Genomic DNA, 12,500 nt, shown 5'->3' with positions numbered 1-12,500 from the left:
CTAGGAACCTTCTGGAAACCACCAGGAATTACCTAGCAACCGTAATAAGCCATAAAACATGTTTACAAAAGTCAGCTTTCATTCTATTTCGTTCAATTGCTGAAGCTCCAAGTAACACAAACTCACTGAAACTCTTTCTAATGAATTTAACTGAAGGAAGCACACACATGTTCTCCAGATAATTTCTCTCCGTCCTACACCCCTTTTCTCACCGTCCAGACCGCGGGACGGACGCGCAGCTGACAGCTTTTACACTTATGATTAACTTTATATCGTCCATCTTCTTCTCTTTCTTCACACTTTAATGCATTAAAGCTCTCTCTCTCTCTCTCTCTCTCTCTCTCTCTCTCTCTCTCTCTCTCTCTCTCTCTCTCTCTCTCTCTCTCTCTCCTCTTCTTCTATCAGTGTTTCTCAGGCTGTAGCAGATTCTCCTCCAGCGGGAGGCGTCAGTCCGCAGAGCAGCCCTCTGTCTCTGTCTCCCCCCCCCCTCCTTCACCCCCCACCACCCCGGACACTAAGACCCCGCCCACCCCTCCCCACCCCTCCTCACCCCTCCTCACCCCTCCTCACCCACCGGGCGTCACCACCCTGCCTCTGTGGGTGCAGACCACCAGCAGCTCCGGAAACCAGTCTCCCGAAGTCCGTTCAACGGACATACGAAACGCCGACCGCCGTCTCCTCGATTCCTTCCGTCTGTCGGACAAACCTTCATCAGCAGCCAATCACATCGCTGCATGTCCCGTCTGTCCCTGCAAACCACATTGGACGGACAGTAGTGACATGGGGAAACATTCACAGTCAGGGTTCAGGTCTGTTTCTGGTCCCACAGACTCCAGGTGGCGCCGTTGAGTCTTGACTTGACTTTACATCTCGAGTCGCTCCGCTGTCTGCCGGAGCAAAACGTGATGAGAAACACTGAAAATGTTTTCCTACAATCAAGCAACTTTTTATTTAGATGTGACGAAACTTTTCAGAGCACATTGGAGGCGCAATAAGAAGGCGAGTGCAAGAGTCGTCTCTCCGGCCGGCCGGGCCCGGGCGGGGCTCGGGGCTTCAGGAGAGTCGCATATCTGGAGCTGACAGACACTTTCAGAGGTTTCAAAGATAACGTTTTGGATATATCGGTGTTTCGTATGTCCACGGACGAAGGCATCATGTCAGAATTGGATTTTGACCGGCTGCTTTCTGCCGCGCAGCGTTTCATCAGGTTTCGCTACCGGGAAAGAACCGCCGTGGAACTCGAGACGTCAAGTCGAGACTCGCCAGCGCCATCTGGAGTCCGTGGGACAAACCCGTTCCCTACATGGTGTATATCAGCAGGGTTCAGCTCTGTTCCCTACACCCCGCATGGTGTATTTTCACGGTGAATTCGGCGGAGGGATCGGTGTTCACCTCAGAGTTTTGGATCCTTCAGACATTTGGAAGCAAACTTCCCTGCAGAAGCTTTCTGGAAGTTCCTCATCTGTCCGTCGAAGGTCCTACTGGGCGATTGGATATTTAACCCCCAGCCTATCGGATTACCTCTTCCTCTCTCTTCAGTTCACCAGTCAGCTTATCAGCTGGCCTATGAGGGCTTTTGGATTCCTCTTGTGATTTAAACCAGTCAGCTGGAGTCCATGTTGGACTGTAAGCCGGTCAGAAGGACTTCCTGGATGGATGGAGGGATGGATGGATGGATGGATGGAGGGATGGATGGAGGGATGGATGGATGGAGGCTCGGGGCTCCACACAAACAGCCTAACCGAGGAAGCAGCTCCTCCTGTCCGACCAATCAGAGGATGCCGTTTTGAAGTTCCAGAACTTGGTTCTCTGGTCAAAATTCTCTGGTTCTGAGAAAGTTCTAATCAGGTCTTGAGTTGTAATCAAGACGTAGCAGATGATCATGTTGATGCAAAGAGTGAAGCGGCTGGATGTGGTGGGAATGAGCAGTGAAAGGTAACATGGAGGCAGGGTGTTTGACCTTTGACCCCGCCGCGCCGGTCGGACTGTCGGCCAGCCGGAGCAGAGCCGTCTGTCTGGAGGAGTCGTGACACCGAGGCCTCAGGAACTTTTCTTCTGCCTCCGCTGATCCAGCTGCTGCTTCTGGAACTAAACTAAACCAACTTCAGCCAAAACTTTGTGTTTTAGAGTTGTATTCTGGCAAGGAAAGACGACAAATAGCTTTGTTAGTGATTGGTTAATCAATAAGTTGGCTTATTGGCCATTCGATCAGGAATTATTGGAGTTCCGGTGATTTCGGTGGCACAGCTCCTTTAGAAACTCGGCTCTGAAGCCGACAGATCGGTCCAGACTGCCGAATAAGAGGAGAGAAACTAGAGAAACCATCACAGCTGGAGTCACTTCTGGACTCTGACACTACTCATAAACCAGTGAGCCAGGGCTGCACATTGATCCTGTACTGTGTGCTGACATGTACATTTCCTCAATTAATGATCATACAATATTGACATATCAGCAAAATTGAAGCGTTTCATTTAGAACGGCCGCTGATGTCAGAAGTGCTGTGAAGTAATTTTACTTCTTTTAATCATCAACACTAATAATTGTGATTAATGTACATGATCAGAATATGCAGAAAAAATATTGTTTCAGTAATAATTGTGCAGTCCTGCAGTGAACATTTCCCTGAAGCTGACCTGTGCTGTAAAGGTTCGGTCCAAACCCAAACCAAATCCAAGGACTATAGCTTTTTGTAAGGCCAAAACTGCGAATCAGTCAGTATTTCTGTCAATGTTGTTGAGCCCGAGTCAGATGTAAAGAGTAATGAAGCTCGACCGACCCGAGCGTCAAGAACCGCATCGCTCTCTGAAGGTTTAGTCTTCCATCCTCCATCCGAACCGGACGGAGGCCTGCAGCTCGGCATCAAGCGTCCCGCCTGTCTCCGTCTGCAGCCTGGTTTCTTAAACTGTGGCTCCTGACCCCAAAGCGGGTCGACGGCCCGCTTCCGGGAGTCCCGGCGTTACGAGAGCTCGGACCGTTTAACGGGGCCGGGTCCCGGGACGAGACGAACCGGGTCCCGGACAGAAGAAGTGCTCAGAACCGGCGGTCTGCAGGCCTTTGAGGCTCCATGTCTATATGTTTATAGTGTATCTATATGTGAATATTCAGAACCGGAGCAGGGCCGGTCTGCGGCCCTCGGTCTGCGGCCGGGGGTTCGACTGTAGAGCCCGAACCCCCCGGCGTCGCTCTGTCTCTCCTGGTCTTTAAGGGCGATTTACTCTTCAGAAGCCAGCAGTCTGTCTGAGGGTCCGGTCTGTTGTTTTTGGCGGCATGCGGTCCGCAAAGATTTGGATCTTCTTCACCTTCTTCCAGCGGCCTTGTTGTTTTTTTGATGATGGCCGCTCCTCTCCTGCTTTGTTTCCTTTTCTCAAACTGAGCTCAGTTTGTTTCCCAGTGATCGGACTCGTGTTTTATTCCCCGTCCGCTCATCGTACGGTTTAACCACAAAGAAACGTACGGAGGGCTGAAGAGAACAAACTGACAAATGACTTCCAAGTCCAGTGTAATTTAAGAAGAAAGCAGTTCTGTCCCCCAGACCCCCTACAGATCTATTAAAAACTGAAACTTCATGTTCAGATCTGGAAAATCCATAAGATCCAATCTGTATGAAGCATTATTATCATTTTGTCAACCAAGAACTTTTTTAAAAAGCACCATCAAATTTTGTGCCGTTTTTTCAATCAAATGTTGGAAATCTGTTGAACCAAAACCGTTTGTTTCTTCGCTGGTCCCTCTGAGTCGTAGTCAGAGGTCAGGGGCGGCCATCTTGTGTGAGAGAGTTTCCAAATTGAACCATATCTTCATGTTAAGCTCCTTCTTCCCATCCAACTTTTGCACTTACTCAGGACCCGAAAAACGACCCGAAAAGTTTTCTAGTAGCTTCTCCTCACTGTGCCGAAACATGGAGCGGTTTTCGTTTTTTAGGCGTAAATCCACGGGGAAAGATGGCCGACTCGTTCCCCCGCGCTCTTAAAAAGGACGTGTCGTTTCCAACACATCAGCAGCATCCCGTAATGACACAACTCGTCTTTTTTTAAGAGTCACCCGCTCTTTTTTAACCACCTGACCTTTCACTTGTGAAATATGTACATAGGAGTCTCTATAAGCTGTTTTTATGGAAGTGTCTTATTCAAAACAGAAAGAAAGAATCCAGAACTCGCTCGGACTCTTTCCTGATTTGCTGATTTCATTTCAGCAACGGACAAAAAAATGTTTCCAAATCTTTTAGTCGTGGATTTTACATCCTGTTTTCCATTTTCACGATTTTGCACAAAATACTAGTTAGACCATATTAATCATGTTTCGCTGTTACATATCCTGATGTAAGACATGCTGTTTAGTTCTGCTGCGCTTTGTTTTCCTGACTTGTTACCGTCTGTCTGTCTGTCTGTCTGTCTGTCTGTCTGCCTGTCTGTCTGTCTGTCTGTCTGTCTGTCTGTCTGTCTGTCTGTCTGACCACCTGTCTGTCTGTCTGTCTGTCTCTCTACCTGTCTGTCTGACCACCTGTCTGTCTGTCTGTCTGTCTGTCTGTCTGTCTGTCTGTCTGTCCCGTATCAGAGACATGATTGGGTTAAGCTCGGGGTCGAAGATAATTCCTGCTGAGTCTGGATCAGCACCTGAGTGGAAAAGTTTGCTCTTAAATTGCCGGTGACAATCAGCAACGTTCTGGGATTGAAAAAGCTTTTGTGTCTCCAAATGGTAAACTGGTTGATGAAGAGCAGTTGTCATGGCAACCGGTCAGGATCCATGCAGCTCAAGGTCTGTAGATCACCAGGTCGATGCCGCGTTCAAGTCGTGTCGGATTTACCGTAAAAACAGGAACTGCGGACCGGGACAAAGCGTTCAGGTCGCCTCCTGGTGGTGACGACAGGAAGGACCGGGGGAAGCGTGTCGACCGGTGTTGGGGTAACGCGTTATATAGTAATCAGATTACTTTTTCGTAGTAACGAGTAACTTGACATGGTCGTTTTTTTAATTAAGCAATCAGTTATTCGTTGCTTTTTAAAACGTTTCTTTCGTTACCTTTTTATTTGCTTCCATAAAGTTAAAATGAAAGTCTGGCGCTTCATGATGTCACAGCTTCATGATGTCACAGCTTCATGATGTCACAGCTTCATGATGTCACAGCTTCCTGATGCTGATGCAGGTTCACTGAACAGAAAGTGGAGCCACACTGGAGAACAGGCACTTAACATTTAAAAAAGCATTTGTTTAAGAAGCACAATACACCTGAGGAGAAAAGTGAGTAACTTGAAAGTACTTTAATGAGTTACTTTAATAAAGAGTAACTAAGCAAAGTAACTGGTCACTATTTAGGAGCTGTAAGTCTCAGAAGTAACTTTCCCAACAGCGGTGTCGACACCGACGGTGAACGAGCGGTCCGAGGCGTGAAAATCAGAACGATCGGTTATTTTCACAATAATACGATCAGTTCAGAGTCGGGAGCGTTCACTAAAATCTCACTTTGTGCTTTTACTGCAGAACTTGCACTTCAACATCTGTGAATTTTTAAAGAGCGAAGAGTAATTTTTCATGTGTGTACAAATCATTTTTCCACGTCCACAGATGTTGAAGTGAAAGTGGTGAAACGTTTGTGAACCCACAGTTTGTTTTTTTTTAAATCACTAAACCTGAATAATTTACAGACCTTGATGTGCAGCTGGCAGGAAGTGATGCGAGCAGGATGGATGACATCATCCTGGACAGACAGACCGCAGCTTTAAGCTTTACTGTGCGTTTGACTTTGCAAACCGGACGTCCCGCTCTGTCCCGAGCAGGAAGAGAACCGGATCTGCAGCTGGATCAGAACTCAGAGACTCTGATCCTCCTGTGGATCGCAGCTCCAGAGAATGTTTTCAAGCCAAAAATCATCAGAAATGTAACGGTGGCGTTCGATAGCGTGCGTAAATCCAGACAGTTTCTTAGTTCGGATGTTTTGTGAATCCGTCTGGTTCAGATCATCTGAACCGGTCCGATCCGGATCCGTGGGACAGGAACCTCGTGTCTCCAACATGTCGACGTTCAGGAGTTTCATCAAGCAGCTTTACTTTCAGATCGACAACTTCGTACATTTAAAAATGACACAGCAGGTTCTGAAAGGTTTTCCCAGCCCAGACGGGATCAGGACTTCGTAAAAACATGAATGAGGTTTCTAACCGGGTTCCTCCCCACAGGCCTGGAAAATCCTTGAAAGTTTGTGGATTTGTTTAGAAATGAAGGACCAGAACCAGACAACTTTGAGTCCTTAAATCTCTCCAAACAAAACCTTGAAAGTAATTGGAAAAGTCCTTAAACGTCCATGTGGGCGTGGGAGTCCTGATCCAGAACCAGGTGCCTGGATTGATTTTGTAGGATAATAATATAATAAACTGCAGTATTGATTAGTGACGAGACGATCTGCTGATCACCATGTGATTAGACAGTCTGTCTGCAGAATTCTGTTTATTTCTGAGACTCAAATCTTTCCAGCGATGCCATTGGCTGCTAGAATGTAAACAACAATTTAAAAATGTCATTACAAAGTGACAATAATATAATTTGGATGGAGAGCTTGTGAAACTGTGATGGTCAAGAGTCTCATTAGTGATTACTACAGCAGAATAACATGGAGCTGATATCACCATTCATGTTCCTGACAGCAGAATAACATGGAGCTGATATCACCATTCATGTTCCTGACAGCAGAATAACATGGAGCTGATATCACCATTCATGTTCCTGACAGCAGAATAACATGGAGCTGATATCACCATTCATGTTCCTGACAGCAGAATAACATGGAGCTGATATCACCATTCATGTTCCTGACAGCAGAATAACATGGAGCTGATATCACCATTCATGTTCCTGACAACATGCTGACAGTTTTTGTATTGAATTTAGATTGATCGTCCCGTCACTGATATCAGTTCTAAACAGCAGTGCTGAGGTCAGTTCAGCGCACTCTGACCTTTCTGTTCTCTTCCTGCTTTTCTTTTCATGTTGCTGTGATCGATCGATCAGTGAAGTGATCAGTGTTCAGTGTTGAAGTCGTGTTTCTCTTTGGCAGATCATTGAAACGGATGACAGCTGATATTCAGGATCTGTAAAGTGATAATCTGCAAGGTTCTTGTTTTTTTATTTGCTTATTTTTGTCTCTCCTGCACCAGACCGGCTGTTTAGAACAGACAATGGAAAGGTTTTAATGAGATGGATATGGGTTGGACCAGGCAGACATTTATTTATATAAAAATGTCACCGATTATCACGTTAAATTTGAGCATGTTTGTGCCAAAAAAATTCCCCGTAATCAGTGTTTCTTCTTGTCCGAGAGGAAAAGCCTCTGAAACATTTGGAGCATCAAAAAAACAAAAACAAAAATTCTTCGATTAAAGTTAGAAAAAAAGGAGAAAAAAAACAGGAATTTCTGGCATGAATGTATATTTGTTTGTTGCCTGCAGTGGACGACCTTATCAAATTATACTTTGCAATTGGATTCAGCGATAAGGAAATACTCGTGCTTGTAGCCTGAAGTCATCACATTATCATAAGCATACGGACTTTGAAGAGACGTTGCATAGCAACGTCAAAGTGGTGCAATTTTCTGACTGTGATCTCAGAAATTCCGAGTTTTTTCTTGCAAATTTGAGGGGTTTTTTCTCCTAAATTTCTGCCGTTAATCTCAGAAATTTAGAGTTTTTTCTCAGCATATTATCCCCCAGCTGAGGTAAAAAAAAAATCAAAATCAAAAATCACCTACAGCGGCTTTAATACGGCGCTGTAGGAAAGAGACGCTGATCTGCCAGAGAGAAATATGAAGAGAGAGAGAGAGAGAGAGAGAGAGATGGATGGACAGAGAGAGAGAGAGAGGTGATAAAGGGAACTAAAAGCACATCTATGAAAACATTCAGACAAGTATTTTCAAACTGTAAATAGTTTTTTTTTTGGACAAATTCTCTACATACGACAAATGAGATGATGTATTTTTATGCGACTGTAAAAGAAAAATAAAAGACTATATTCGAATATTCATTCCCTCCTGACTCTCATGGCTGTAAGATCGACACAAAATGGGTCGAGTTTCTAGTGGAAACAACTCATGTACACCCTATAAATATATATTATATTGTATATGAAAACTATCAATAAAAAATCTGTATCATATCAGAAAATGTGTTTTCTCTTCTGATCAGAAACAGATTGTAACAGGAGCTTCTGTATATTAAACAGTCACATGTGAGACCACACGTATGAATTCAAAGCACACGCGCTTTTTAGACACGTTCGTTTTCTTGTGAACTTTTTTATTCACAATATTCTGACATCACGTGAAAAATTCAATTCGTTGGTGCAAAATGTTTTTTTTCCCCACATGAACACTTACTTTTCACATTTTCACCTGCTGTGACGTGACTATTCATTTCTCATGTGAAAACTTAATTTCTCATTAGAGACAGGTCACAGGTGAGAATGTTCATCATGTCAACCCATGACCTTTGACCTTTAACGACTGATTTCTCCTCAGTGCCCGGCTGAAGCTGGACGATGAAGTGGGAAAAAGTTTTTGCCACCGAAGTTTCTGAACAATCAGAATGAAAACCTTTATCTCCAGTGAGCAGAAAGAAAACCTGCAGCTCGATCGCAGGTCTGCGGTCCGACGGGCCGCCGCGACTCGTTTGTTCGGATGAAGTTTGTTAAATTCGTTTGTTCAGCTGCAGGGCGGCCATGTTTGTTTATCGTTTGTCTTCCGGCGTCGGTTTTCCGACAGAATCGCACGTGAGCGTTAAGGATATTGGACTTTCCCAGCAGCAACTGAACACACCTTCAGAAAGTCCTCATTGGCCAATCAGGACCGAGTATTCAACAAATCTGTGTAATACTTCTCCTCTCTAACGTGACATCATTGTTCAGCCCAAATAAGGGCTTGTGGCCCCGCCCCCTTTCAGTCTAACATGTAAATGAGTAGAGGAGTAAAACTGAAACACTGATACTGATGCTTCAGGTTCCTCTGTTCTGCTTTTCTTTATCAGTTATCAGATAAAAACAATATAAATCTCTACAGACTGTTTCAGTTTCATGAGAATAATCCACACCATGCTGCTAGAAAAATAACTCCGCTCTACTTTCATTATTTCACCCTCTAAGAACAGAACGACTAGCAAACTGGATCCAGAAACCTCATTCAGTTTCACTATGGGAGGAAAAAAAAATGGATCTGGATAAAAATGTGAAATACTGAAAACACAGAGAGGAGGAAGCAGACGCCGCCGGCTGCTCTTCTTCTTCTTCTCTTCTTCTTCTCTTCCAGATATTCACACAGGAGTCAGAGGAGACTCGAGCAGGAATTCAAACCGTTTCCCAGTCAGAAGAAAACCAGCAGCACCGAGGCTCAGGCATCCAACACACACACACACACAGGGAGTTGACCTTTTTTTTTTTTTTTTTTACTAAACATCATAAAATGGAGGCACATCACATGACTCAGCCTCTGACTCATACAAGACTCCACTGGATTCTCTGAACTGCATCAGGTCTCATGATCTGGAAACTTCTCTGCAGGTTTTCACACATTTCTGCACCTGATCTGAACTGACCAGAGTTTTGTCAGCTGGTCCTCAACCTGGGGGGGGGGGGGGGGACATTTCCACTGTACAAATTCATTATCTAATTATCAATTTTTTTTCTTGTGAAATACAATTTTCAGCCTCTGATAATGAATCAAATGTACGGAAGAGGACGAGGGCCACATGTGAAACATCTGACTTCTGACTTTAAACTCAGAACTCAAATACATTTTTCACATGACCCTCATCCTCTTCCGTACAAATGAAACGACCTGAAAATGGAAAATTGTTCTTGCTGTTCACTATGGAAGCTCATTTCCACCGCATTAAAAAAAAAAGCAGCACATAACTGCTCTGTTTTTTTCTTAACAAGTGAGATTTTGTTCTCAATTTGACGACTTAGTATCTCATAATTGTGAGAAAGTTTCTCATCAATATGAGTTAGTATTATGAGATACTAAGTCATAATTATGAGATCTGATGAATATGACTTAGTATCTCAAAATGATGACAGTATCTCATAATACTGAGGAAGAAATCTCACTAGATGATGAAAATGTTTGTTTTCAGGGTCAGGAGGACCAGGTTGAGGAGCTGGACTGAACCAGGTGTCTCTGCAGGACATGATTCTGCACCGCAGCAGTGAGCTGGACATATATTCTGCAGATCTTTGTGATTCCAAACATTTTCACAACTTTTCAGATTTGGTCAAATTGGTTTTCCAAACATTTCCAAACTGTCCGGACCCACAGAGGAACCCGCAGGCCGGGTTAGACCGAAACACTCGGTGGAAACATGATCAAGAGTTCTCCTCCAAAATGCTACACATCATTGTTTTGTGGAAAATAAAAACTAAAAGCCTGCAGTTCATCATTCAGAGTCTCTGAAACAGATGAAGACTGAAGTTACTGCCGTCCTTTAAAAAGAACCAGCTGGGGTTAATGTGCTGTCAATCATTTTGTCACGTCTTTAAAGGTGAAGAGTTTCAATCAAAGATCTAACTTCCTCCCACAGAACCGGAGTGGACAGAACGGTTCTCCGCCGCTCGTCCAGCGGGTCACGTCAACATGGCCGCCGCTCCGACCGTCCCGAGCGCCGATTTGAATGGGAAAGACCGTTCTATCTGTTCTAGTTCTGTGTCTCCACCCTGAGAAAAACATGACTGCTGCTCTGAAAGTAAAACTCACTAAAACTGAACTTTTACTCGAGTCGCTTCTGATCTGACGGACCGGCAGCTTCCCCGCTCCTCTGAGTCTGAGTGATGAACAGCAGGAGAAACACGAGAGAGAACGACAAATAAAACTGAAGGGGAGCCGGTGAGCTCTGTTCCTGCGGGCCGGTTCGTCCGGAGCGACCTCGCCCGGGCCGGGCGGGGCGGGGCGGGGTCGAAGGTCGGGAGGTCAGCGGGACAGAAGGGGGAGGTCACTGGAGTTCATGATGAGGCTGGAGTCCAGGTTCAGGCTCTCTGAGGAAACAACATGAGGAACATGAGGAACTGGAACCAGAGGTGAGACCAAGACAACTCTGCTCAAGTCCCAAGTCAGTCTCAAGTCTCAAGTCAAGTCTCAAGTCAAGTCTCAAGTCAAGTCTCAAGTCAGTCTCAAGTCAGTCTCAAGTCAGTCTCAAGTCAAGTCTCAAGTCAGTCTCAAGTCTCAAGTCAAGTCTCAAGTCAGTCTCAAGTCCCAAGTCAAGTCTCAAGTCAGTCTCAAGTCAGTCTCAAGTCCCAAGTCAGTCTCAAGTCTCAAGTCAAGTCTCAAGTCAGTCTCAAGTCCCAAGTCAAGTCTCAAGTCAAGTCTCAAGTCTCAAGTCAGTCTCAAGTCCCAAGTCAAGTCTCAAGTCAAGTCTCAAGTCTGTCTCAAGTCAGTCTCAAGTCAGTCTCAAGTCAGTCTCAAGTCAGTCTCAAGTCTCAAGTCAGTCTCAAGTCTCAAGTCTCAAGTCAAGTCTCAAGTCAGTCTCAAGTCTCAAGTCAAGTCCAAGTCAAGTCCATGTCATTAATGTCAAGTCCCAAGTCTAAATGTAGAACAGCAAGTCAAGTCAGAACAAATCAAGAGTCCAGTATCAATTTAATATCTTAAAGAAAACTAAATATCTAGGACTTTTCAATGCAATATGGTTTTAATAGGATAAAAACTTGGTAAGAGCATCATGAGTTTGATTTCTATAATCAGTTTCAACTTCAATAAATTCAATCATTTCAACACTTTAGCTTCAGCTTGCTTTGTTTCCAAGCAGAGAGCAGAAGTAAAAATTGAGCAAAAAAACTCAAATCACACTGGAATTGTCCATTAAAAATGTTTTTCCTTCCTCTGAGATTTCTGCTGCATGTTCACCTTGGTCAAAGTTGAGCTTCTTGTTGGAGGAGCCGTCGCCGAGTCCTTCGATGTCCACCAGGTCGCTGTTCACATCCGAGTCATTCAGAGCGCTGAGAGTCACATCTGAGAGGAGGAGGAAGAGGAGGAGGAGGGGGAGGAGGAGGAGGAGGAGGAAGAGGAGGAAGAGGAGGAGGAGGAAGAGGAGGAGGATTCATTGGGATGAGACTGAAGAGAAAAGGTTCTTCCTGGTGTGTCGTGTTCGTCTCTTTTGGTCCAGGTGAAAACGATGCCGGCTAGTTAGCTAGCTAACAGTTTGTTCAGGTTAACTGAGCTGACTCTTCTCAAGCTACAACTCAGAGTGTTTTGGAGTAGAGACTAGGGCTAAAGACAAGACAGTTTACTGTGTCACAGTAACCAAATCCACCTTATCACACTATTCACTTTTACTGAGAACGTTACTGAATGGATCTACAGCCACACCTGCTGTCCGGCTCCATGGATCTCAGTGTTTAGCACTTTTTGAATTTGCCTGGTGATTCATATCGGTCTGTTCAGTCTATCCACGATTGATTCAATGATGTAATTTCTCGCCCCGACCGATTGGTTGGTGTTAGTTGTCAGTTATCAAAATCTTTGACCAATCACA

General features: G+C 44.7%; 2 protein-coding genes across 2 annotated transcripts in view; one reads left to right on the top strand and one right to left on the bottom strand.

Annotated features, from left to right (window-relative positions):
• Positions 1–518, top strand: part of LOC139914047 (P2R1A-PPP2R2A-interacting phosphatase regulator 1) — a 7,620-nt gene extending 7,102 nt beyond the window's left edge. The window contains 2 exon segments of the mRNA XM_078286669.1: positions 406–481; positions 483–518. Coding sequence (XP_078142795.1) covers positions 406–481; positions 483–518 — 112 coding nt within the window.
• An 8,898-nt stretch (positions 519–9,416) lies between these two features.
• The window catches only part of bacc1 (BPTF associated chromatin complex component 1), a 6,137-nt gene continuing 3,053 nt past the window's right edge, over positions 9,417–12,500 (bottom strand). Inside the window, exons 5-6 of the mRNA XM_071902232.2 lie at positions 11,873–11,977; positions 9,417–11,007 (exon numbers count right to left, since the gene is read on the bottom strand). Of these exons, the coding sequence (XP_071758333.1) occupies positions 10,943–11,007; positions 11,873–11,977 (170 nt within the window). The 3' untranslated portion in view covers positions 9,417–10,942. The remainder of the gene's footprint in view (positions 11,008–11,872; positions 11,978–12,500) is intronic.

The sequence above is a fragment of the Centroberyx gerrardi genome, chromosome 11, assembly GCF_048128805.1.
Source record: "Centroberyx gerrardi isolate f3 chromosome 11, fCenGer3.hap1.cur.20231027, whole genome shotgun sequence".
Taxonomy (NCBI): Eukaryota; Metazoa; Chordata; class Actinopteri; order Beryciformes; family Berycidae; genus Centroberyx; species Centroberyx gerrardi.
The sequence above is the reverse complement of the archived record's forward strand: the minus strand, read 5'-3'. Positions and strand labels throughout refer to the sequence as shown.